General features: G+C 41.0%; 1 protein-coding gene across 2 annotated transcripts in view; it reads right to left on the bottom strand.

Annotated features, from left to right (window-relative positions):
* Nucleotides 1–850: 850 nt before the first annotated feature.
* si:zfos-2326c3.2 (misshapen-like kinase 1) overlaps nt 851–27,504 on the bottom strand; it is a 59,606-nt gene continuing 32,952 nt past the window's right edge. Inside the window, exons 15-33 of one of the 2 annotated variants that reach the window (XM_054597811.1) lie at nt 27,321–27,389; nt 22,609–22,968; nt 21,390–21,524; nt 21,095–21,229; nt 19,528–19,598; nt 18,115–18,194; nt 15,924–16,012; nt 15,496–15,590; nt 14,705–14,789; nt 14,408–14,581; nt 13,809–13,917; nt 13,518–13,670; nt 13,150–13,293; nt 12,877–13,011; nt 12,650–12,750; nt 11,406–11,555; nt 4,996–5,155; nt 4,650–4,789; nt 851–4,544 (exon numbers count right to left, since the gene is read on the bottom strand). In XM_054597811.1, coding sequence (XP_054453786.1) covers nt 4,461–4,544; nt 4,650–4,789; nt 4,996–5,155; nt 11,406–11,555; nt 12,650–12,750; nt 12,877–13,011; nt 13,150–13,293; nt 13,518–13,670; nt 13,809–13,917; nt 14,408–14,581; nt 14,705–14,789; nt 15,496–15,590; nt 15,924–16,012; nt 18,115–18,194; nt 19,528–19,598; nt 21,095–21,229; nt 21,390–21,524; nt 22,609–22,968; nt 27,321–27,389 — 2,469 coding nt within the window. In that variant the 3' untranslated portion in view covers nt 851–4,460. The remainder of the gene's footprint in view (nt 4,545–4,649; nt 4,790–4,995; nt 5,156–11,405; nt 11,556–12,649; nt 12,751–12,876; nt 13,012–13,149; nt 13,294–13,517; nt 13,671–13,808; nt 13,918–14,407; nt 14,582–14,704; nt 14,790–15,495; nt 15,591–15,923; nt 16,013–18,114; nt 18,195–19,527; nt 19,599–21,094; nt 21,230–21,389; nt 21,525–22,608; nt 22,969–27,320; nt 27,390–27,504) is intronic. The other variant, XM_054597812.1, reaches the window with a different exon arrangement.

The following is a 27,504-nucleotide window of genomic DNA, read 5'->3' as shown; positions in this document are numbered from 1 at the left end:
AAAGTTACATAGTCTTGCTTTAACACTTTATAGCAAACAATGTGCCACAAATTAAAGCTGCTTTGAGTTAGCGTTTTTCTGCATCGTGCTTCATCCCACCAATCAGAAAAAAACAGGGTTAGGCAAACTCTGTGGTCTGTTTTTAACACTCATGATACTATGAAGTTGGTAACTGATCCAGTTTAGATGGGTAATGGTATGTTTCACATGAAAGCTTTGAAATTAATGTGTACACAAGTGTGGTTGGAATGAAATAAAACTTCCTTCCGTTCTTTAACATGGCTGGTGGAGGATGGAGAGACTCAACAGAAGAGAAAGCGAGACAATGGAGAGCTATAGAGAGTAAGACATGAGGACAAAGAGCTGGAGAATAGTGAAAGGTGTTAGAGAGAAGCAAGAACGAGAGAGAGATTATCACAGGACGCAGAGGGAATGAAAGAGACGAGTTGACAGAAAGATGGGAAAAGAGTTGGAGATGTGAGTCACATCATGGTCTTAACCGGTGGAAGGTGTAGGCGGACGAGCACTGATCTCTCGGTCTCGTTAGTGCAGCTAGACTCAAATGTTCAGCACAGGAAGACGAAGGGTGGGAGAAGAAACAGAAGTTTGGATCTAATAACCCATGAAAAATGTGGATGAATGACAAATGGATTAATCCACACACATAACACATCGTTAGGTGGCTCTGGGTGGCATGTGACAGAACTGGTTTTATGTTGTTTTTCAAAGCAGGATGGAGAACGAAGCAGATAGAACATGACTGGCACATTTACAGTAAGGGCTTTTACGTAAACCGATGTAGAGAACATCAACTTACAAATCTAACTTTGTAACCTTTGTGCTCAGCTAATTTTTATAATTCATATACTTCCATGTATCACTCATTACAGGACCGAATTAAAAAAAATTGCCAAATTATAATTAATCTGACCATGGTGGTATCACTGCATAGGTGTTCAAATGTTCACAGTAACTGTTTTAAAAAGTAGGGACATGGAATCAAGCTGTGAGGACATTCGCACAAATTCTGAGTTAGTAATGAAAGAATGAATAAGTTACAAAGGCAAGACAAACTTTTTCACATGTTCCACATGCCAGAGCATTGTCTGATGTCAAACACCCTGTCATTTACATACACAGGACACCTGAAATTGATGTCAAGATTTCTAAATAAAATGAACACTTATGTTTTAAGGGACGTCTGCTCAGAATGTATTTTGGTGGGTAAAAATGTATTTTGATCACACTTTATTCGGTTGTTGTCAGCTGCACTGACAATTCACTCCCATTGTCCAAAATGTTTTAAACGTCTTCGGAAATTCTTTAGCCATCTTATATATTTTAATTACAGTTTGTTGAATAAAGTTGTGTCAAATTTTACTCATCTTATGTGGAAATTTAACACAGCTAAGCAACGGCGTACAAGAGAAACGTTTTTTGTTTGTTGCTGCTAGCAAAACATGAAACCCGCTATCTTAGCCGTGTTAGCTAGCAAAGTTAATAACAATTTAAGCTAGCTCACTTGGTTCTGAAATGTTCAGCCCCCGTTAGCTAGCAATTCTGCGTCTGTTAGCCTGTTAAGATTAGTTTCCCCTCCTGTATTTTCCGTGCACTGTAGCCATGTTAACTATCTGCTCTGGTGTCTCACTGTCCAACTGAAACAAACCCCTGTGTGAAATTTGGTAACAACTTAGCGATGAGACAGCCATCATCAGAGAGTTCATTTTCCAGTTTAAAGTATTCTCACAGAACCAGCTGCAATATTTCTATCAAGTCCGTAGTAAAAACTCAAAGTATCACTAAATATAAAACATTTGGCGCAAACATTCAAGAGTAAATATATGATAATGTGACATAAAATATAACTAAGTTGAACAAAGAATCTGATAGATAAAACTGTATAATGAACATGGATCGGAAAGTTGTAAATTCACATTTAAAAGGTAAAGACCATTATTTCTTCACTGCAGATCTCTCTAATGCATACATGTAAGCTATTCAATTTATGAACCCTAGCAACATTATATTGCATATACTTTTGTTGTGAGTAGCCAGACCCATTGTTCCTGGGAGATCTTCAGGCCGCCATGTGTCTGACGTGTTGGTCTAGTTGGCATCTTTTGTACAGTGTATGATAGTATACATATACAAAGAGTCAGTTGTGATTTGTTACACGGTTGGATTCAAGGGAGCCAATATATCAAAGCCTTTGTCTTTGGTTCTCTTGCTTTGACGCTCTTTGTGTAACAGAAACATCGAGGAAACAACAGGTCGTGATCATCTCATCACATCTGGGCTCAACAGCAGTTAGTGCGTCCCGCGTTGGCTAGTGTAAGAAATACTGATCCAGAGGCCATCAGTTATATCTTCAATACTGATTACAGAATGGCTTCAAATGTTTCCACTTTGAAACCAAATAAAAAGTGACTTCAAAGGAAAATAACATGTACAAGGTGGCCAGTGTGCAAAAAGCCTGACAGTTATTCATATGACACACCGTCTGATCTTCAAGTTTACCGTCAGTAGCTCATATTCATGTTCACAACCTTTTTGTTTTTTGTTTTCATAGATCATGAAAATAACATGCACAAACTCTGTTCTGGGATGGAGTTTCACATTCATAAGCCTGATCATAATTCTGTACACATACATAAAGATGGCTTGTCATTTATAAAATATTTAGAAAACAGTGCATCTTACAAGAATATATAGACATCCTAAGCTGTACAAAATAGATGAAGAAAATTATTCTGAGCCTGTTACAGTGGAGCTGTTTTGTATCTCTACTGTCCTTATGATGGAGTAATACAAATTTAAATGACATGCTCCAGTTGTGTGGTGGAGAGAATGCTCACACTGGGACTGGTGCGGTACTCTATGAAGATTATGTTACTAAAAAGCCTAATCAAATCATTTTAATGCAAAGTGTGCAATGCAGCAAGTATACCAAGATATCATTTATGACTAATTGGCAACTGATTTCAGGCTCGACAAGGAGCAAAGCAGACTTCCAGGTGATAACGAGGGATGACATAAGGAATAGCCAAAAGTTATTGAAAGATGTATAAATGACAGTAATTCAATTCTGTCCTTTTGCCTTATTATAAGGGTCACATGGACGGTATATTTACAGCTATGGATCCGGTTAAACCTCACTGATTGAATCCATGCTGTGTGGTGCTATACTGACATATACTGACACCTCAGACAAGAAAAAAAGGGAACTCTTATTTCAATAATGTAACATTTCATAGTGCATATCATAATACTGTCTAATAATAGGATATGGAAAATCAACAGAATAAAGATTCAGTACAGTAACTGACGTATTTGTTTGGGTCCTTGATTTCTGCTTAACGCAGTGAATCAGAAAGAATCTCCTGAAGGCCTTCATTAATAACACTGCTGAGGTATTGCAGACACAGGTGGATGATGGATATGGAAATTGATTAAGAGAATCATTAGGGAAGAAATGGTGAGCAGTTAGGACGATATGTGGAATGCGATGGAGTAGTTGTCCTACTTGGTCCACATTTAGGTCCCGACCCAGTCCTGGAAATGCCCAGACTGTGTCCATGGAGGGAATGAATGTTCTCCTGATATCACTCTATATTAACACAAGCTGCTTACATGAAGACAAACAGGACAACAGCTGGAGAATGAGAATTACTCCTCTGGAAGAGCAATCATCAGGGAGTTCATCAGAGGATTCAGTTGATCTAGTAATACACTACAGTCAGGCCTTGTTAAAGCAAATATGAGTGAATAGTAGACATAAAAAGCTGAGCAAGTGATTTTCTTTAGAGAAAAGGAAAAAAATGGGGTTAACTGATCCGGGAGAGCTGTGAGCTGAATGTGGAAAAAAACTGATCTGTGGACTCCAGTGCTCACAGATGAGAGTAGGAGAGACGGTTCACTGGTGTTCATTAGAAGTCGCAAGGCAATCGACTGAATTGGTTTTTGCTTTTGGTAGATTTGGAGGAAACAGGACACAGAAAGAGTCTTGATTTCTGCCTGGCTGGTGCCGGTGATGGTTTCGCGTCTTGAAATCCTACTCGGACAGACTCCAGGGTAAGTATGGAGATCAGGCATGAGAACGTTCCTCTGTGCGCTTAGCACATTACAGATGGTGACAGTGCTAGTTGTTAGCGCTTGCGTGGATGGGTGAGGCGGCGGTGAACTTCAGGGCCCATGTTTTTGTGTCGCTGCAGTATTCCAGGATAAAGTGATGGATTCAAGCTGGAGTTTGTGATCAACTCAGCTGTGGATCTGCGCACATTTACACGGAAACTAGACAAGACCGAGCGATGGATCCAGGAATATTTGGTCAATCTTTGTAAGGGTACCAGTATCCACGGAGATGAGCCTCAGTTGGCGCAAATATAAAAAGGCATTGCCAGGAAAAACAGAATAATGAAGGCAGACACCATGGGTTGATCCCAGAGTAGCAGGTCCAGTTGTTACCAGTTGAACAGTGAGTTCTGACCGAGAGTCATGAAGTAAATCTGACTGCTGCCTCCTGACTGCACCGAGGCAAAGAAGACCTGCAACCGGAGAGAGAAGCAGGATCAGGAATTATGTTGCACGTTTTCATAAATACAGCTTACTGTGTTGCAGATTTAAGCAGATATTTGGACTTGAACTCCTACCTTGTCATTCCTTTCACACAGGAACTTGAGTTTCTGGGCCTTTTTGTGCATGAAAACTCCCTCCAGGTTCCCTGTGTTTGCTGACCTCAGCTCTATGGCCTTTTCTCCCCAACCCATCACTTGGTTTGACTGGAGGTAGGCTTGAGAGACACACACACACACACACAGAATGAATACCATCTTATTTTTAGCCCACCGTGTCCCAAATCTGTCGTCACAGAATCTGGTTCAGGGTTAGTACCCAATGCTCGGGACAGCTGCTGATCTAGAACCAGTGATTCACAGGGCGGTAACCATAATGTTTGATCCAGCTGTTGTAACGATGAGCGTATGAAGTGTTGCTTACCGACCGACGCAGGCATCTCCCCCCACTGCAGCACCGTGTCCTTGGTGATGCGGCCGTAGGTGTCGATGTAGACGCCCTCGTCCTCATAGCAAACCAGCACCTCTGTCCCGGCGCTGTTAGGCAGAATGATGATGGCATGGGGGCGAATGGAACCCTGGATCTGGAAAACAAACGCACACAATCAGCACTATTTGAAACTTCATTAAAAAAAAGTAATAAAGAAATGAACCAAATGAGTGCAAACCCCAAACAGTAGAGTGCGTTTTAATGTTTGGACACATCTCTCTACTTTTCATTATAAACACAGTTTCATATACCAGCATTCTGCCAACTGTCTCAGACTTGACTTCACAGTCTCTTTTATGTCAGTTAAATGTTATCTAATGATGTCTTACATTTCACAACCATTGTGGCCTACCAAAGAATACAAAAAATGATCAAAAAAAACCGGCAAGTATTAAGTTGCTATCTGGAATTTTCAGAAATCCTTGTTATTTTCATAACTATAATTCTACTGTAATAATTGCTGCTGTTATTATAAGTAGTCTTATTATATGAATCATTTATGTCATATACATTGAATGTGTTGTATCTCTGTTATGCTGTTCATTCTGTACACATGACATCTATTGCATTCTGTCCATCCTGGGAGAAGGATCCCTCCTCTGTCGTTCTCCCAGAGGTTTCTTCCTTTTTTCTCCCTGTTAAAGGGGTTTTTTAGGGGAGTTTTTCCTGTGCCGATGTGAGGGAAGGACAGAGGATGTCGCATGTGCACAGATTGTAAAGCCCTCTGAGGCAAATTTGTAATTTGTGATTCTGGGCTATACAAAATAAACTGAATTGAATTGAATTGAATTAATGACACTGGTGGCATTTTCTGAGTAGTAAGAAAAAAAAGTGATATGTAGTTCTTCTTCAATGATGAGATTTAATAAGAACTAAAATGAAGTCTCTGACTGAAGCACAAAGGTCATATGAATATGGATTTCAATGCCATTCTTTCAGGAAGAGACTAAAATGATCCTACTGCTTATTTAGTATTAGGAAATACCTGACAGTATGATAGTACAACAAGTCTTTCAAAGTAAATCACTGCAACACTCATCCATAGTAGTGGTTGCTGGATTTCTTTCTCAGTTAAAAATGTATATATGTTCAGATACGTTTCTGTAATTAGTTCAACAACATTTCTCAATGAAATTGCACCAGTTCAGACACATGTATCTGACCAGTTCAGAATCTAAAATGTATCCAATTCAGAAACATTACTCTTACATGTCCACAAACATCTCTCTAACCAGTTCACAAACTTAAATCAAACCAGTTTGGAACCATGTATCTAACCAGTTCAGAAACATGTATCTAACCACATCAAAAAACATTTATCAAACCAGTTCCAAAACTCAAATCTCACCATTCAAAAAGTATTTATCAATCCATTTCAGAAACTTAAATCTAACCAGTTCACAAACATGTTTCTAACAACAGCTCCCATGAGAACAAACAGGGGATCGGTGCAGCAGCACAGCTCCTCCAGTAAAAACAATACAGTTAGGTAGTGTTTGGTTATGTTACATAAAGTGGATAAATATAGTTCATGTGAGCGTGTTTCATACCGTACCAGAGTGTGAGCCACCACAATCCTGAGCATCAGAACAGGCATCCACAGACGCAACGCGATCTTAATCCTCTGCCGTGGAATCAACATTCTTACATAGTTCGGAGGCGAACGTTGAAGATGTGTGTGTGTGTGTGTGTGTTTTTCTTTAAGTGGGTGAGTGCTGCATTGTGTTTTTGAGTAGTTCAATTGTTTAAGCAGCGATTAGGAAACAGAAATCAAAGCTGTGAGTGAATACTGTTGATGCAGGTGTGTGAGTATGGAAAGATGCGCATAGAAGATGAGAAAGTGTGCGTGTGTGTGCGTGTGTCTCAGAGTACAGATATTCAGCTACGAAGAAGGTGTGAAGTGTCCTCAAGAGTGCGCACATAAAGTGAACTACAGTATGAGGATGTCTGGGTGTAAGTGAGTGGGTTTAAAAGCTCTCTGAGTGAGAGAGTGTGTTAGAAAGAATGTTGAAAGCTTCACTGTATATGAAAGAGGAAAAAAAGGAAGAAGGAAGAAAGGAAGAAGAACTGAGGCTGGAGAGCTGAAATGATATGGCAAACAGCAGCAGTATAAGGCACCGGTGTAGAAGAGGGCTGTGTGCACACGGGCTTAATATCCCAGAGGAGAAGTGTGAGGAGAAAAAAAAACAGGTCAGGCGAACTCAGTTAATGATGGCGAGAGAAGGAGGACAGGAGGGAGGTATTTTTGGAGCTTATTTCTCTTGTCCGTCTCTCTCTACCTCTCCACGCTCAAACTCCCTGTGCGTATAGAAAGTAGCACACATTAAGGGAGGCTGGGGCAATATGTGTGTGTGTGTGTGTGTGTGTGTGTGTGTGTGTGTGTGTGTGTGTGTGTGTGTGTGTGTGTGTGTGTGTGTGTGTGTGTGTGAAAGGTGTTGAGAACATGAATGAGAGACAGAGAAGGCAATAAAACTCTGTTTTGAACCCTTACAGAGAGCAAAAATGACGAAAATGATGAAATGATGAAAAATATGTAGAAGAAATTTCCTTCATCCGAGTTAATGGTACGGTATATTTCAAAATTGTTAATGAACTACACAAAAGAACTCATCATTTTCAGTTTAGTCAAGTCACAAAAGTCATCAGGTCGACCTCGGTTTTCTTGAACTATGGCCACATTGTCATTAAATGATTGAAAGTTGAGGCAAACCTTTAAGTAAAGCATTAAACCATAGAAAGCAGAGGAACCCTGGTCCCTGCTGCAGCCACCCACTCATCACCATGTGTATGCAAGGCACTGTGAGGTATAGTGCACAGTATATGAACCGGCAAAACTACCCCTGAAATGCTGGTTACTCTTCATACTGTCTGAGAAAATAGACCAAAGAAAAGTTTTTGAAAATGTTAGCTTAAATTCTCAATGTTAAAGACCTCTCTAGTTCTTCTAAAAACACATTTAATCAGATGTGTCAGAATGTGAATATGACTCACCAGAGGCTACAGCTAGATTCACTTGCCCACATACAGATGAAAAAAAAAAGAAAGAACCCTTCTTCATCTCTAATTGTACCGGCAGTGGGCGATTTGTTCACATTTAAAGACACAAATTCATTTTGCACAGAGCTCTTTGGAGGTGGAGATGGATAACGCTTCACTGACTCCCATAAGTCTTTGTCACCCAAGAAAGTTGGAGTCTTAGAACAACATTTCAGAAATATTACCAACATGTATCACAACGCTGTGGAAATGATTGCCATGCTTAGCCACCAAATATTCACGAACGTGCCTATTATTTGTGAGTAATGGAGAAACTAGGAATAGAGAAGATGTATTGAAGCAGTACCAGTACATCACACTGTAATTACAGACTGGTGTTGGCAGCTCTGGTATTAAGCCCATTGGTAGACCGCGTGTCTCTGCTATAGATACTGAAGCTATAATGACGAATGAAAAATCTCAAACTAGTACAAGCTCTATGATTCATTTGAAGCTGCTGCATACTAATGTTTCACAACTCTGAACTTTATATACTTTCAGATGTCAGCCTGGACTCACCTCTCCGGTAAACGTTAGCATGTTAAAGTTAGCACACTAACATACCCATAATGAAAATGCCAACATGCTGATGTTTAGCAATTATAACATTTAGGCGTTATTATGAATCCCACTGCTGGTCGTGCAACCCTCCCTGTGTAGCTGCTGGAGGAGGAGATGATTGGTTAAGGTTAGGCATTGACCTCAAGTAGTTAGGGTCAGGGTTGGTCATGGGTCAGGGCATAGGACCTGAACAAATCGGGTAACCAGTTCTTGATGAGTACTGGGATGCTGCGTACCTGATCTTGCCAAGAAAAGCAGTGGGATCCAAAAATAACGCAAAATTGACAATTTCTCGGTGTTAGAATGATAATTAGCACTTACTTAAAAAGTACAGCTGAGGCTGATGGGGATGTCATTAGTTTTTTTCTGGTATTCTAGAGGTCACCAAGGTCCCACACTCTGGTAAATATAATGGAAATCCATTCAGTAGTTGATGAGATATTCTAATCTGATGTGTTAAACTGAGCGACCATCAGGCCAACATTGCCATCCTGTGAGTCATGCCGGTAGTTTGACTAATAATTGGATGAATTAAAACACAAACCAGATCGTTACGTTTTATGTGGTTGTCTATGGAAAAAGGGCTTTTTGTCACGCTCTGGACTAAATGAAGATGTCCAAAATCAATCGACAATCAAGGATATCTACTGAAGAGCAGAATGCAGGCAAAAAACTCTATTAACCCAGGCTTCACATTATCAAGCTCTCTGTTCAACCCAAAGATCAAACGCCATACCTGAATGTAAATGTGAACATGAGTCACAACATTCTGTCAGCTCTACCTGCCCACGGACAGAACACAGAGAGAGAGAGAGAGAGAGAGAGAGAGAGAGAGAGAGAGAGAGAAGAGAGAGAGAGAGAAAGAGAGAGAGAGAAAGAGAGAGAGAGAGGTAAATTAAGCAAAAAGAGAAATCAAAATGAGGAGAAAAACAGGCAAATGAACAATTCCACACAGGAGGACGGAGTGGGAGGAAAAGAGGAGAAGAGAAAGAGAGAAGTGTTTGACAGCTTTAGGATGGGTGGGAGGAGGAGAGAGGAAAACAGGAGAGCAATGACTGACATCTAGAGACTGCGAGTGGGAGGAAGAGGGGGAGGAGAAGTGCATCCTGAGAGATTGAGAGGAGTGAGGTGATGCGGCTGAATAGAGAGATCATAAAATGATGTTGATGATGATGGAAAGACAAAGTAACACTCAGGTACAATAGAGAGCTCCGGCTTCAGTGTGAATATGATCTATATGCTCTATAGATCTATAAATATCTAATGTCACAGTATCCAGTATTTAAATACAAAATATACACTGTCTAAATGGTCTATGGAAGCCCAGAGAGGCAAGTAAGAATAAAAATGACGTGATCCATTTTGAAGTCTGGTTTACAGTATTTCCTCTCCCGTGTTTAAGCTGAAAAAAAAAGTTTTGCCAAGATCATTTTTGCTAAATTCCTAATTTTTAAGAAACGTTTGACAGTTTGTGTTGTTGTTGTTGTTGTTGTTGTCTCCTCTCCCCCTGCCGTTTTCAAACGCCATGTATGGGCGTAGCTCGATGGATGCAAAGGGATGCTCCGTGTCTAAAATCCTAACAGACACAGTTTTTTTTAAACTCCCACAAAACCTGCCACTAGAGAAAATACCTTCTTTCTTTTTTTTAGAAGCTGTATATCTGTGAGAGGCTTGTAAAGAGAACAAGGTTTTCTCCCTCTCTTTTCCTTTATGGGGATTTATATTTCTGTAATGTGTGTAGTGCTGCAGTATTTTAGACTCAACTGGTTTCCTCAAATAAAAGCCATTGGAGACGTTTATAATACTTAAGCGTTTTGATCAGCTATATAATTCTACTGTAATAATTGCTGCTGTTATTATAAGTAGTCTTATTATATGAATCATTTATGTCATATACATTGAATGTGTTGTATCTCTGTTATGCTGTTCATTCTGTACACATGACATCTATTGCATTCTGTCCATCCTGGGAGAAGGATCCCTCCTCTGTCGTTCTCCCAGAGGTTTCTTCCTTTTTTCTCCCTGTTAAAGGGGTTTTTTAGGGGAGTTTTTCCTGTGCCGATGTGAGGGAAGGACAGAGGATGTCACATGTGCACAGATTGTAAAGCCCTCTGAGGCAAATTTGTAATTTGTGATTCTGGGCTATACAAAATAAACTGAATTGAATTGAATTGAATCAGCGAGATAATCCTCATGAATGAACACCACTGTTATGATTTTGAAGTGTGACTGCTATCAGCAGAATTAAAAAGCTAACAAACTACACCAAGGTGGCATGAGCGTGAATATACACAACAAGGCTGTAAAGGCAGACTTTAAGACAAGTAAAAGCTTCAAAATGTACATATTGACAAAACGTTGAAATCTGTTAATGCTTGTGACAACCACAGTCCTTATTCCAGGCATCTTACCAACAGCCCATTCACAAAACCCACTGACTTCCAGACGAGGTAACATTTCATCAGCAACCCCACGCCATCTTTGAAGCTTCAATATTGTCAAATATTTCTCAACAAAGCTTCAAAACTCGAAAATGGTTTTCGGGACAGCCCTAGTAGACTTCAATTGTATGTTTCTCTGTCTGAGAGTGAAACACTCATAAAGGCGAAACATAAAATCACAAAAAAAGCACTAAGATACTAAGTTTGACATTTTTCTTCAAATAACCTGAAAAAGTATTCTTCAGACGGACAAGCAGACAAACGATCAAACGTGCTGAACATTAAATATATTAAGTAGACTCTCACGTGTGTGGGCAGGTAGAGGTCATAAGGTGTTCCAGAGTCCACATCGATGGCGTGGAAACCGGATAAGGAGCCGTAGATGACCTTTAACCTCTGACCTTCCTCCACTGTCAGGTCAACAGACATTGGTTTTTGAGGCAGGGACCTGAACGACTGGGGTACACAAAATCACACACACAGACACACACACACACACACACACACACACACACACACACACACACACACACACACACACAACAACACACACACACACACACACACACACACACACACACACACACACACACACACACCAAAACAACTTAGTAAGGATGGTCAGAGCACTTCAAGTAACATAACTGTAAAACCAGTAATCTAACTGAAACTGCTGCATTAATAATTCAACAACAGGTGACTTTGACTATCTGAAGAGCAGTTGCTTAACATCCTCAGACAGTGGAGCTATTATTTCCACAAGGTGCTTCATTTTGGGCCCTTAGAGGGTTAAACTACGTGGAAGAAAAAAGCAGCTCAGGCCACCAAGGACAAAAGAAATGGGACACAGCTCTGCTGAGAGTCTGTGTGTGTATGACTCTCATAGCCAGGATGTAGCATATCAGTGTGTATGTGCATGTGCTAGTGACCCTATTAGATTTTATTTTTCTATTCATGTCTTATCAATGATGTGACAAGGACAGAAAAAGACAACGGAGGACAGTATTGCTAACTTGTTGGTGGTGGTTTAACTATTGAATTAGGATACTAGCTGAGCAGGTTGAAGTTTGCATGTTACTCCATATGCTTGATTAGAATCTGTCCTAGAGGGACCATAAAAGTCTGTACCAAATTCCATAGCAATCATCTAGTATTTCAGAATTCACTGGTGACCACAGTGTTGGACGGACAGACCAACAAGTCTGCATCTCCATCCCTCAGAAGCCCTGCAGTTAATGTCACTAAATGAAGATCACTGTAAAACGTGTAGCTTGCATTGTCTTTCCTAACTCGATTCTGTCACAGTGGCTATGTTTACATGCACAAAATATTCCACTTTTCTGCCCATATTCTGAAAAGACAATTTTCCTACTAAGCTTGTTTACATTGCTAACAAAAATAAATATTTCATCGATTTTCCCGTTTTCCTGCAGCAGCGCATTATCTGATGGCGGACTTGTTTTGACGGTGCAGATTGGTGGAGTATTAGTGTGCATGTAAACGTAGTCAATGACAACGCAGAAGATACATTTCACTCAAATGTTACTGACCTTAAAAGCCATGAACTTGTGGTAGGGTTTAGGGGCCCAGGCATACACCTCCACAGCATTCTTCAAGGCGATCACTAGGAACTTTATCTTGTCGTAACGCACTGAAGAAACAAGACGGAACACAGTCTTACTAAAACAATGCTTGTTGTTAACATATTTTCTAGTTCACAGCTTTGAAAAGAGATAAAATCATACCATTCAGTGCGCCCTTGTCAGCGTGTACTTACCCACTTTGTAGTGTACGCAGCCCTCCAGGTCACCTACCGAGGTCCAACCCTGTCTCTTCTCCACCTCTGGGTCATTGTGGAGGATTTTATTCCTTAACCAGGACAGGTAGTACAGACGGAGCTTGTTCTTTTTACCTACAGACACACAGAGAGAGATAAGAGTGAAGTGTTTCTAGAGCTACTCCTTTTATATATGACGGCTGAGTACTGCGTGCATGCATTCATCATGTGTCATCAGTGTGTTTTGTATACTTGAACCTCCAGTACGAGTACCTGATATAGTGATCAGTACGTTGAGGCCTTCCAGCACGTCCATCTGCTGAAACCTGCGTCTGCTGATGAGGGAGTAGACTTTCCCCTGACCGCTTCGATCCAGCAGCCACAGGCCGTTCTCTGTCCCCACCAATAGATTGACACCTGCGGGATACAGCGAACACCACCTTTAAACCCCATAACCGACATGCAGTGAATGCATCCATCTACTGTGTCAGTAAAACAGCAGTTAATCTGTATAATGCAGAATATGGAGTCTTCACACTGTCAGAATATGGACGTTGTTTGCTTAGAAAGACCAATTGAAAGAGACACAGTGAATAGTGAGACACACCTCAACAAAAAACAAGCAATATAAAACTACAAACCCCATAGTCCAGCACAGAGAACCTCAGTGTTGAACTTCTTCTTGTACTTGCGGATCTCCGGAGTGTCGCTCTGCGGTCGAATGTTGGTTGGGTTCACGTTCACCACAGAGCCCTTCCTGTGGTTCTCCCTCTTGATCTGCTCATCTTTACCCACTGTGTCGGGACAAAACAACTATGTCAACAATGCATGGTGTCGTTAAGTGAGCACAGCCCACTCTATATGAAGTCAAATCATTCATTGATTGTAAACAAGAGGGTGTGAGTGTATGTAAACTGTGTAAATGTACTGACCAGGGCTCTGTGGAGGCGATGACATGGGGATCAATCTTGGATCGATGAATGACATGAAGGAGGAAGAGGAGGAGGAGGAGGTGTTTTTACTTGTCGGACTGCTGACGGCCTGATGATGAACATCAAGAGAGAAAGAAAAACATTTCTATTCAAGACTTTCCTTTTTAGTTTTTGGTTTTGGCTCCATGGCCAATAATATAGCTTTATGGAAATGGCACTATTAACTCTTTATCTATTTTATTCCACTCTCTAAACATCATCACTACAAATCCCTATTGGCTCTAAAAGTGGTATCTGTGCACTTAAACTTCGCCACTACTTCCCCCTGCTGGACAATTGTCACTAATGCAACAAGTCACATATTTCTTGAGTGAACCACCTGAGGATATGGACAATGCTTTTCAAACAATGCCTATAAACTTGTAATAATAACTTTCATTACTCTGTTCAGGTTATAGAGCCTGCTTTTATCAAAAAAATAAAAAAATTGTCATAATATCAAGACTCAAGACTAATATCAAGATTTTCTTATATTTTAAACCAAAGACTTGATAATATCCTATCATGGATCTTTTTAATGTGTCCCCTAATAAACTCACATGCAGCTCCTGGTGTGGGGGGGATCGAGGGGCTGTGGGCAACTGTGAGTAGTTGAGCTCGCGTGTTCGCTGCTGCTGACCCAGTGCATTGTGGGTGGGACTGCTGGTGGAGGAGGACGTTTTCTGCAGTAGGTCCGGTAGTAGGTAGGTGTCATCTGAACCTCTCCGAGAGATCTGTAAGACACAGTTAAGATACAAAGTATGAAGAGATTGTCATCTCCATCTAACAGTGTGGATGTTGCGGCCTCTAGCGTTTAAAAAGTGTGTGTGTGTGTGTGTTTTGTGTGTGCAGGGCACCTGGTTGAGGTTGTGGTGAGGTTGCAGAACGATGCCATCAGGTATTCCTCTGAAGTATCTCCCCTTTCCATTGGACAGGCCAGACCTTGAAACATACAGACAGACAGGCGGAGGTTATAGACCGTAGCCTGACTGCAGGTACTGCATTAATTAGATGGAGACGAGATCGATACGTCCTCGAGATCGATGGTGATGCAAACCAGGCTGATTCACTTCCTCGGATCAAAAAGTGACTCCAGAAGTGAAATAATTGATATCAAAGACAATAAACAATCGTATTACCCTCGCCATAACATACATGAATGCATTGTATCCCAGTAAAAACTTGAATGGAACATTTGCAGGAATGTAAAATGTAAACAGATAACAGATTTAGCTTGTCCCAGCTTGATTTTCAAGGTCCGTATGCTCCAATAAATCCTGAGTTCAGAGAAGGGACTTTAAGGTTGCATTTGAACGTGAGCAGTTTCTTAAGCTAGTGTAGCTTAGCCCTGGTAGCTCTGGCTCTCAGTGGACGCAGCAGAATTCTGAGTACGCATAGCGCCCTGATTCATCACATTGGTTTCACAATTGGTACATTTTGTCTTGCAACACAAGATTTCACAATTCATAATTGTGAAACTAAAAATGACGCAGTGAATTGTCACAACAGTCAGTCCCTGCCAATCTGATTTGCAGTTCTTTGGTTTAATAGGAAAGATGTTGAAGTGCATGGTGTATTTAAATCAAGGAGCAGTTTTAACAATATATTAAGCATAATATAATCATTATACCGATGACGAAGAGCTCACCTGTTCCTCTCTTCGTCGTCACTGCTGCCGAGCTCGTCGCTGGATGAGGAGTATTCTGTGGCCTTGTTAAGCCGAACCAAAGCAGATCTCCCGCCCTGCATGGCGGAGGAGAGGAGCGATATGAGTAAATAAGGTCAGGTGAGTCAGAAGACTGGACAAAGAGCGGAGGGAGCAGAAACTAAAAAAAATAGACTTTTGTTTAATGTGGTCCAGATGAAGATAATAACACAAAACTACTTTTACATCTAGTAGAGGGACTTTCACATTTAATGAAAAGGGCAATTTTGTGCGATTTGTGATGAATCCAAGATCAATGTAGCTAAGCTGATTTTCTGATTATGTCACTGTCTCCATGTGTATTAATGTGAGGCAGAACAGCACAGTTTGGTCACAGCTGGGAACATTTTCAGAAAAAACAAGTCATTTACTTGTGTGTGTCCACTGGTTACGTTATCTTGCGTCCTCCTGTGCTGCTGTAGACGGTGCTGTACAAGAGGACTCTCCAGCTTGAAGTAGCCTACAACACACACAACACACACACACACACACACACACACACACACACACACACACACACACACACACACACACACACACACACACACACACACACACACACACACACACACACAACACACACACACACACTCATTAGTTACATTAGATTAGTAGCAGTAGTGTTTATAGCAGCAGGGTGGTGTTAAGCAAACCGCAGAACCCCTCAAAGACCAACATTAGTGGTTAGAGGTATAGGTACCGTGGACAAAGGAGGCCATTGTCAGAAACATGGCTGCCTAGCTGGCCTCTACATGGAACCACTACATGGGTGGTTGTGTATCACTGGGCTTGATAGCTTTGGTGCTGAGAAGGTAGCGTACAGTGGGTTTATGGAGCTTTTTCAGCATCCAGTAAGGTTGTGGACTGGAAAACTAAAACAATGTGTGACCACTCTGTCAATTCGTTCAACCCCTTTAAAATTACACATAAATGTAACACAAAAATATTGATTAGAGCAGCTTTAATGTGTTTACAAATGGTGGTCACGTTCATGGATGTGTTGGGTAAAACGTTGCCAATAAATGGCAGCAGAATTACTGACTCTGTTTCCGCTGCTACACTGTCTTCAAACCTTTTTGAGAACAAAAATGACGGCCACTGTCCTTCTACCACATACCAAGAGTTTCTGGTAAATAATTTAATGGAGCAACAAAACCTTCCTGTTTACATGAATCAAAGGGGTTCATGGGAAATGCAGTCTTAATTTGCACCACCAGTACTACTCCTGATAGACAGGGGTTACTGGCTGTTTTTATGGTAATAAACAAAGCTATCATAATCAATTTGTATTTATATATATATACCTGTGCTACATATACCATTTCCAACAACAGTATAGTTCAAAGAGGAAAGCAGCCTTTTCAGATAAAAAGCTTTTTACAGCAGTGTAGCAGTTGTACGAGTCTCTAGGAGAATCTCTGATCTGCGGGTCGGAGACAAAGAAAGGCCGAGGCCCACAGCCAAACTGAGTGGGAGGCGTCTAAAGCTGTTTCCTCCCAACTCCCCACAGAAGGAAACTCTAAACTACTCATCATATTCTTCATTCTATCTCTTACAGTCACAACAAGCGAGAACACAGAGATGATGAGTCGTTTGTTGTTTGTTGTGTGTGTCCTGAAGGCTTGCCATCGGTGTGGACTGGATGTTGCATGAATGTTAGTTAGAGTCTGATGGTGGCACCTTGCATGGTAGCCTGTCATCAGTGTGTGAATGGGTGAATGATATGTAATATACTACTGACTGTAAGTCGCTTTGGATAAAAGCGTCTGCTAAATGACTGTAATGTAATGTGTATTAGGATGATGTTTTGTACGTGGCGAGTATGAGCATGAGCTGTGTGGGCACACACACACGACCACCTACACAGCGTTAGTTCACACCAAAGCCACATCTGTGTGAAGTCAAGAGCTGAGCTGAAACTGTGGCCGACCGCAACAGTCGTCATTTGTTGTCTTTAATCTTTAATCATAGAAAAGAACACTGTATAGGATACTGTCATTAGTATGGAAATTCTCGTGATCAATTTTCCAAGTCTGACATATAATTGTTTACTCTCCTGTGTTTATGACTTAAGAACAAGTTTAAAAAAACCTTTTAGCCGGGTGAAAAAAAGGTTTTGCTAAAATAATCTCTAAATTCCTTTAAAAGAATATTTTGAACTCTAAAATAATAATCACCTGTAAAAACTTATTTTTCCCACCTGTTTAAAGATACCTTTTTAAGGAGCTTAACAAAGATTATCTGGGAAAATGTGTTATCACCTGTTGTTCTGTCGTAAAATAATATAAATCTGTCACTAGGATTCTTTTCTCACTTGCCTCTCAGGGATTCCGTACATTTGTGCATATTGAGAGTTACATTCTAAGGTCAACACAATGTAGTCTCTATTTCTTGTCATGTAGGAACCCAAACAGAGAACTAGAACAAACTACATCATATCAGACAGAACTACACATTTTATATCTATGACCACATTTGTTGAACCTGTATTTTATTGCTCACACAGCGGGTAACAGCGTGAGTCTAAGCTTAGCGAGGTGCTGGGTTCAGGTGGGCACAAACCTTGGTGGCTGCTGCTGCTGGAGGACACTCCATGAGACCCAGGCCGTCCACTCTTTTCTGCTGCAGACACTGAACTGCCACTAGATGGAGAAAGAGACACATACAGAGTGGCACAGACGGAGGGTGAATTATACATTACACACTTCTATATGTTCTCATCATCAGTATATCCTTCACGCTGCCGATGCAGTGACCCGATGTCATCGCCATTAGTTTTGTCTAATCGAAAAAGTCCAAGCTAAACTAATCAGATCCTCCCATGAGCGATTGTTCTCTAAAAGCCAGTATGCTGAATCGTTGTGTGCTATAAACCCTCACAGTAAATCAGGTTCGCTTTAGCTGAAAGGATAACTGTTGGGTAAAGAGCCGCCGGCTCACAGCATAGTTGCAATACCAAATATATTATAAATAAAGAATGTTTATTCACATTCTACTGGAGACTAAGACTTCTCCTGTATCCAACTTAAGGACAGACAGATGCATTGTATCTTTATGCTGCTGAGCAATGCACACACACATTTGCTGCTTGAGGCGACCACCTCAGCTGATAGTACGCTAAACTAGCTTACCTGTATTTCACTAGTAATGACACATCTCACTGGTATAACTCTACTCTCCTTAGGTATGAGCCAGAGGAAGGACTGCCTCATCAACACATCAGCTGATGGACGATTTTGATGGAAGAGTACACTATGGCTTTTTATTTTCAAGATTAAAAAAATGTTGCAAGGGAATGTAAAGTCAGTCTTAAGCATCCATTTGTTATGAACTAGATTGATCCTGTCAATGTACACAGTTCATACAAAAAAAAAGAGCATGTGCAATACGCATGTCTCAAGAATGTGATAAACAATAAATGGCTAACTAGAAACAAAAACTAGGTGTTTAAGGGGTATTAGTTGATATTTGTTTTCCATTTAGGGTCAGTGAAACAACCTTTAAACAGAACCTTGACCTATTGACACCTAAGACATCATGGCTAACATGGTAGCAAACAGTTGCCTATATGCCCACCAATAGACATGTGGCAATACTACTGTCCAATATTCACTCTCATTTCAGCTCTCTTTTGGTCTCCACCACCTCCTGACGGAAATATCTGCCTCTTTAGCTACTAAATGCTACGCTATGTTCCCAAGCTAGGCGCTAACTTTGTTCGTTTGTCATTTGGTGCAGTCAAGAAAAGTATAGTGTTTTTTTTAGCTGCAGGCTAAAAAAAAAAGATTGATGTGACTACAGATAGTTCAGTTGAATATTAAATATAGATTCCATATCTTCTAAAGCTCACGACCAAAAGGGATATTAGGTCATTGGCTCATGTACAGACAAAACCAAGGCCGACCTTCAAAAGCGACTCATATCTCCGTGTCTTGGTTGAGTGTTTACTGGGTATTCAGTGTCGTTGTGCTCTACCTTGAGGCGGCCCTCTTGTGTCCCATCACCAGCTCTCGACAGTAGAACTTGGAGGTGGTGCGTTCTGGGACCTGAGCGGAGAGCAGGAGAAGAGTCAAGTAAAACAGACTCCACAGAAACACATATGGTCATTGAAAACACAAAGATGGCTGATAGCTTGGTTCACTTTGCAAAAGTTTGGAACAGCTCGAATCTTAATGAGGATCTTGCGTCTAGCCAAGCAGGGTTTTCAGCTTATTATGGGAAGGTTGCTGCGGTTTATGAAACCTTTATGTACAGCAACCCCTAAAGTGCCTCAAAGGGTGTCGAGCAGAGTCCAATAAAGTCTATAATAAGCCACCAGGAATTATTTATTGCTGAGAATCTAATGAGAGCATTTGGCTTTGCTGTTTCTTCACATTTCAATGCAGCTCCTTTTAACTCCAAATGTCCAAAATCTCCCAGGAGGTGGGGAAACATTATGTGACTCAGGGATATTTCCAAACCTTTTTCTGTCAACTGCGTTGCATTTGTGACGAGAACAACGTTGTGAAATGTATTAGTGATCAAACTGTGTGAAGTGTTGCAAAGCACTGCCCTTTTTTAAAAGGAATCTTTCAACACTTCATTCTTCTCAAACTCTCAATCGTGCCAACCAGCTGGTGACCCTTTGACTTCTCGTCTCCTGGGGTCACATGGCCTGGTCACGGATGAGGAAGACACACCCAGCAGAGCAGGAAGTGAACTGTGGGAATACCTATCAACCTTCTGACAAGTTGCCCACATCCTGCATCTGTCTCCCCTGAACGTACACACAAACACAGTCGGTGTCTGTCGTTTCCTGTCTACTATTGCGACATGATTCAAAATAAGAGCTTTTTGTCTACTAAGAAGTCAGAGCGTCAGAATTCATTTGAAGTCAGACAGTTGTAAATCATTAAATGCCTGGCTCTCTGGAGCGAACCCTATCGTGGTCTGGGCTCCCCGAAAAGTTGAGTGTTTTAAAGCAGGTCGAGCCGCCACACTGCGATCACATGAGGGAGCGAGGAGTTATTAACTGCTCTACCGACTCCATATGGCCTCCTGTTAGATCCACAACATAACACAGCAAACAGACAGATTTATTGGGCTCCCCTCCTCTCTCTGTAGTAGTTATTAGCTGTTCTATCAACTCCATATGGTGTTCTGTTAGTAAATACACCTAACAGCATATTCTGCGTGGGAACAGCAGTATTAAAGCTTTGGAGACAGTTGTTGTGTTTTTGAGTATGTGAGGTGTGTTAATCGCTGAGATGTTTTTAAGTTAAAAGCGCTTCAAAAGCACAACCCCCCTCCTCCTCAAACACACACCCACATCGTGCCGACCTCGTGCTGCGTGCACCTCTTCCTTAGATTTTTATGACCAGAATACAGGATGCTTAGCACACGCCAATCCATAATGCCAACCTCATGTGATGCAGGCTACACCCGCCGCCTGGCATGACCGTAACAACTTCCTCTTTCGGTCAGTCCAACGTTGGCCTGGTTTCTGTAAGTCATCTAAACCAGCTGCTGTATAAACTCATAATAAAGGACACTTGTTGCTCACTTTCGGTGGCGTCCGGGAGTCCCAAAAGACATCGTCAGTCGGGGACGTGGGGGGAAACGGGGACAACGGGGAGATGGCCATGTCCGACATGGAGCTGCTGTAAGGGGCTCCTCGACTCGAGTGCAGATTGGCATTCTGGGGAAAAATAAGTGGAATGGCCATGGGGATTGGTTACTTTTAAATTGTGTATAAAAACATCCTAACACAATAGATAGTAAAGATAGAAAAGAACAGACTTGACAAAACAGTGATTCAAATATATAAAAAAGGAAAAGAAGACGAGAGCGGTGTGTACCTGGTTGAGGTGAGCTCTCTGCATGGCTGGAGTACAAGGACTAGAGCTGCTCCCAGAGCCCAGCCGTGAGTGCATCTGGCCGGGCAGACCGGCAGCCAAAAGCAGCCTGGCTAGGTTCAATTCTTGGAGGTCCATCTAAAAACATAAAACACATGTTGGACCGATATGTGCGTTTGTGTGTGTGTGTGTGTGTGTGACTATGGACTATTTTATCAGGTAGTCACACTGAGATTTCTTTTTCTCACATACAGTACAAGCCCAACTGTACTACACATGTATACATAAATGCACTTTCAATATATAAGCATGTATAATGTGGCATAGAAGATGAAAGATGAAAGATGAAACTGTGACTCAGACCATGAAACATCTCCTTTGGAAGTCTGCTATTGGCTGATTCAGCGCTTTATTGTGGGTAGACATGATTGCAGACCACATTTTACTTTTGGAGTCACTGCAGTCAGCACTTTAGGGTCACACTTAAAAACTGTATTCCTTTCAACTAAACAAAACTTCTCAGTCAGACTTTTACTAATTGTTTGAGGTCAAAGTTTGGGCACATTCTTAATACTATTTCTAAGAAGTAGTATACATGCCGTACTGGCCCCAAAATAAAAAAGAGTGCCACTAATAGAGTGCCACTAATAGTAGCATAAAAAAAGTTCCGAATTCCAGATGTGCAGTAGATTTGGTGCTAAATCATGCATCAATAGCTTAAAAACATAACAGTTTAATATCATTTTAAGCACTCTGATGCTGACAATCTGAGTCAGAATAATCAAACTTAACAGAGTTATGGATCAATGTTTGTTTTTTTAAACTTAGTCAGCCATCTGACAGGCTGTTCATAAATGTATTTTTCTGGCACCTTGGTCTGTTTCCTGTTCAAGTTCCCTCTGTGGTTTAGAGACCATGCCAAGAATAGAGGGTGTGATGCTGTCAGAATCACACGCTGCTCAAATAGATGGACATGCCACCATGCTTAAACTGAGCATGAAAAACAAAAAGACACACATGCGTAAAGCTGATAAAATATTGCCAAAGCTTTATGGCAAAAGAGTATGAAATCACACCTTAAATAAAGTTTAGAATGAGAAAAAAAAATAAAAAAAATAAATCATCAAACCCAAAAAATGAAAGTGAGGGACAGAGAGACAGACTGAAAGATGTGGGGCATAGAGGTGATGAAGGCGAGACAGCTGAGGGAGGCAGGGTTTACCGCTGGGCGCTGACTGTTTGCGGGGCGGCTGGGTGAGGAAGAGGCAGCGGCAGCGGCAGCGGCAGCAGCAGCAGCAGCAGCGGCAGCGGCAGCGGCTGTGCTCCCACTGTTAGTCGGTAGCTTCTGGGCGGCTGCCACGGGCTTCTCCCTCTGCCTCTGCCTCTCTCTCTCCCTGTGTCTGTGGTCGTGCTGCAGCGACAGGAGCTGGGTTTGGTCCTTGGGCAGCGTGCGGTGGGACCTCCTGCCCGCCGAGGGCTGCTGATGCTGAGCCAGAGGCCGGGGCTTGGCCTGCGGCCGGGGGGGCAGAGGCTGGGGGAGCGGGGCCTGGTGCTGAAGCAGCTGGTTCGGAGCCGCGGCTCTCTGAGTAGCAGACATGAAAAGCACACACAGACAGTGACGGAGCCTGGGAGTGTCTATGTGAAATACATGGAGACTGTACTGTGAGGAAAACAGTATACATGTACATTTCAGAAGTCAAGATTTACACCTCATTCAAGAGGAAACCTTGTGACCAAAGTCAGGAATATAAAGCATATAATATCTGCATAAATAGCAGGTATTATGAGTTTTCAATGTTGTATCATTTTAGAACCATTTTTACAGGCTTTATTTAAGGTGATGTCTTATTTTATTGCTTTTATTATTATTTTATTTTATATTTTAGTTCTGTTGTTGTATTGCCTTTGCTTTGTCTGTCACAGCACTTTGTATACTCTGTTTTTGAAGGTGCTATATAAATAAAGTTATCTAACTCATACCCACTATATTGTTGTCTCAATCTCAAAAGTTATTCTTTGAATTTGCAAAGCCTCACGCTCATTTGCTAGTTTGGTGCAAAAATATTAGACAACTCATGTCCTATCATAAAACATTTTCACTCACGTGTCATTTTCAACATATTTTAACCCCCTTGCAAATATTAGCTGACTCTTCTTAATTAGATTTAATTAAAATGTTCCATATAGAGTCGAATTTTAATCAGATCTTACTTCAGAAGGGAAAATCACTTTGTATGCAAATCACGGGAAATAATAATAATATCATTACTGCTTTTCAGCTTCTAGAGAGTCAAGATGTTCTAATTTAGGAACAAGAGACAGAGACAATAAGAGCTGATGGGAGTTCTGTGGTGAATATGCGGATTAGAGGAATGATCTAAACCTGAACAGTTCATGTGTGACATCGTCTACTCATGAAGATCAATAAAACTATTTGTAAGTTTGAAATTCAAATCAAGTGCATGTTGTGCACGTGTAGATGGACACTCCCAGGTTGAGTAGAAACTGACGAGACAAAACCATAGTTATAAAAACACATACTGCATCATCAAGCCTGTCATGACACACATTCAAAGAAGCGCATGAGAAAGAAGCTGATTTGATTCACTTCTTTGGTGTAAAACATTTAGACAAACAGAAAACATTCAGCTATAAGTCCGGCGCTGGTGGTGAAGCTTGGACATATGACAGCAGCTCCAGCTGGAGAATCAGATTTGCAAGCACAACTTTCTGAAGACGAAATGCAATAAGAGCACAAACAAAGAGCCGCCACCGTCGTCTACATGTCGCCACTCTGATTGTCTTCAGCTGCGACAGAGCCAATACTCATTTTATTTCCAGGAGGGGAATTTAAAAATGAAGATGCTGCATTTATGTACATTTATTATTATAACTTTGAGCAGATCAGCACCTTCACGGAGCTCCAGGTTTACCTAGACAGCCCAGGGGATATAAAGTTACACACAAGTATTTGGTGGAGTTGCACTGAGGCCAGCCACATAGATACAAAATAATAAATGCATAACACTCGCAGACGCAGATGGCACCACGAATTGTGCATCACTCATGGTCCGATTCACGGATAAGATATGTCACGATATTACAGCGCAAACACATCCATAACGTTTTTCAGCTTGAAACCATATTTGGGATTTAATATCCCAGTCTGTCAGTATAAATGTGTCAACCAACTGTCTGCTGATAATTTCACTGTAACTGTTTGTTGTTTTTACCGCTGATCTTTGTGAATTTGTCTGGTTTTGCAGTGAGGCTTATTTACATAGAAAGGTGTCCATTTTGCACCATGCATGTTACCTAAAAAGACAAATGTGTGCAAATAGCACAGGAGCATGGTCAGCTGTTTACTCGGCAGCACAATCAGGGCTGTGTTTCACTCTTTGTGGGTCACCCTGTTTCTTTTTGTCTTATTTGTGTAGGTTTAGTGGCCGCGACAGCCGATCATTCTTTTGTGAAATATTCAATGAATTGTCTTCTAATAAATGTGTGATTTTATGCAATTAATTACAATAGATGACAATAACAAAGTAAAAAAGAGAATATTTATAATTTGGGGCATTTTTTTCCTGTCCATTTGTCGTGGTCTCTGTTGATTTTAGTTATTTATTAATAGGCCTACATTTTCCATTTCGGATAAGCAAGTTTGGTTATCGGGCAAGTAAAACATCTCAGCTTCTTGCCCAATGGGCAAGTGAAAGAGCTTAATGTCAAGTAATGAAAATGTAGAACCTCTATGTCTACATGAGCAGTGACAATAGAGGACGTAAAAACAAATGATGAGAAATAGTTGAAACAGGGAAAAAAAGGGAAAAAGTAGTTTTTTCCATTTCCTGCTGAGCCCGATTCACCAAGGTACATGTACAAACTATGTGAAAATAAGATGGGTGGGTATAAAATAGACACAAAATGGGAACAAAATTCACCAGAGAAAAGACTTCATCTAAGTTATAGTAGTTGACTGGATTTATTGCATATTAAAGTTTGAATGAAAATGAATCCTAAAATAAAGTTCTGACAGTTTGTGATTGTAACAGTTAAACTTAATATACATATGTATCTGTGTCGAGTCAAAATAAATCTTCCTACACCACTGTAATGATATTCAGTGTTTTTAATTGCATGAATCTACAAGCTATGGAGTAATAATTAGGAGAAACTCTTATTAAACCACCCAATCAGGATGGGACGGGTCTGACAGATGAAAAGAACAGAACCACGAGGGACTATTCCAGAAATGAATAGAGACGTGTTTGGTGGATTTGTACGTCTGAAACACCCACTGAGATTAGATAAGACGCACTTTGGAGGGAAAACCGAGAGAGAAAGACGCGAGATGTTAAAGGGGTTACACGCTGTGAACGAGGGAGGGATTGAGGGGAAAGAAACAACAAGTGAGGAGAGGAGGGAGACGGCACGCTGAGATCAGCAGAGAGAGAGAGAGAGAGAGAGAGAGAGAGAGAGGGATGGAGAGGGAAGGCTTTAAAACTAAAGGCGATGCCACGCTGCGACGAGCGCTGCTTTAAAAGCTCTTCAGGATCCGACACTGCACTGTTGTCTCCACACACACACACACACACACACACACACACACACACACACACACACACACACACACACACACACACACACACACACACACACACACACACACACACACACACACACACACACAGTTTAAAAACTCCAATCAGTCTCTGCCTCTTTGAATGTGAACTTCAAAATGATGAACTTCCCTAGTGTCTTTCTCTATAACTTTACCACATGTACAATATAAAAAGACACTCAGAGACAGTTTATCTTGCCTCCCCCTCTTTTGTTCTCTTACATGCTCCGTTGCAGTGTCTTATAATCGTGTCTGCGTCGCCTCTCTCCATTCCTTTCATCTTACTAGGGGGGTCAGTGACGGTCTACAGCAGTAAAGTATGTCTGACTTCTTTTCTCTCTCCCTCACACAAAACAATTCCTCTTGGATTTCAGTCTTTTTCTCCCTTTTAATATCATTAAAGTGAGAGCATCGCTGCTTCAGAAGTCGCCAAGTCTTTTTTTTTTTTATCTTTTTGATAGTTTTGTAGTTTTGACTTCTTTTCTCTCTCCCTCACACAAAACAATTCCTCTTGGATTTCAGTCTTTGGATCAAAGCAGATCCTCTCCTTCAGCTTCACAAAATGATCTTCTCATTTTTCTCCCTTTTAATATCATTAAAGTGAGAGCATCGCTGCTTCAGAAGTCGCCAAGTCTTTTTTTTTTTTATCTTTTTGATAGTTTTGTAGTTTTGATCAATAAAAATGCCCATCTTTTAAGTCCTAAAGCCCCATCAGACATTAGAATGTCACATTTTGTCCGGCTGACAAAGCAAAAGAAATCAAGTTTACGTCCCAAAAGCCAAACAAAGGGCTGCAAATTCTCAGAATTAGAGGGTAAATTTAAATATTTTTTATGCTTGGAAAATATACTTGAAAATGGAAATATTATGACATTGTCACAGAAAAATGCATGTCGATTGACGAATCAATTATTCAACTAATTAATCGTTCCACCTGTGCATCTTTTTCATGCTCATTAAAACAGCGAACAAGCATACAGAAAATAGTTTGAATCCTTATATTGTTGCCTACACAAAAACCCACTTGAGTTAGAGTCAACACGTAAAACGGGCAGCAGATAAAGTCAAGAATTAGGCCAAATGTAAAAAAACATCAGAAGACGTGTGGAGAAAAAATAAAATAAAAAAGGAGACAACCACATAAGAGATGGAGACAAATCATAGAACGCAAGAAAGAGCGTCCACCTGAAAGGTCAGCAACTACATTACTGCACAAAACCCACACATTCAGAATCTCCACCTGACCTCACAGGAATGAAAAAGGAAAGAATTAATGACAGAGACTGAAGACATGTAGAGTGAAGGTTTGTTACCTGCTCTGCGGTGGAGTCCAGAGGCCTTACTGAGACATCGGCACTCCGCTGTCTGCCTGCCTGGTCCTGCTGAAGACACACACACAGACACACACACACACACACACACACACACACACACACACACACACACACACACGTTGACTTAAGACTGAAATATCTGCCTCCTAGTATGTTCCATGAC

Source organism: Anoplopoma fimbria, chromosome 4 (assembly GCF_027596085.1).
Source record: "Anoplopoma fimbria isolate UVic2021 breed Golden Eagle Sablefish chromosome 4, Afim_UVic_2022, whole genome shotgun sequence".
NCBI classification, from domain to species: Eukaryota; Metazoa; Chordata; class Actinopteri; order Perciformes; family Anoplopomatidae; genus Anoplopoma; species Anoplopoma fimbria.
Note: the sequence above shows the minus strand (reverse complement) of the source record. Positions and strands in the feature narration are given on the sequence as shown.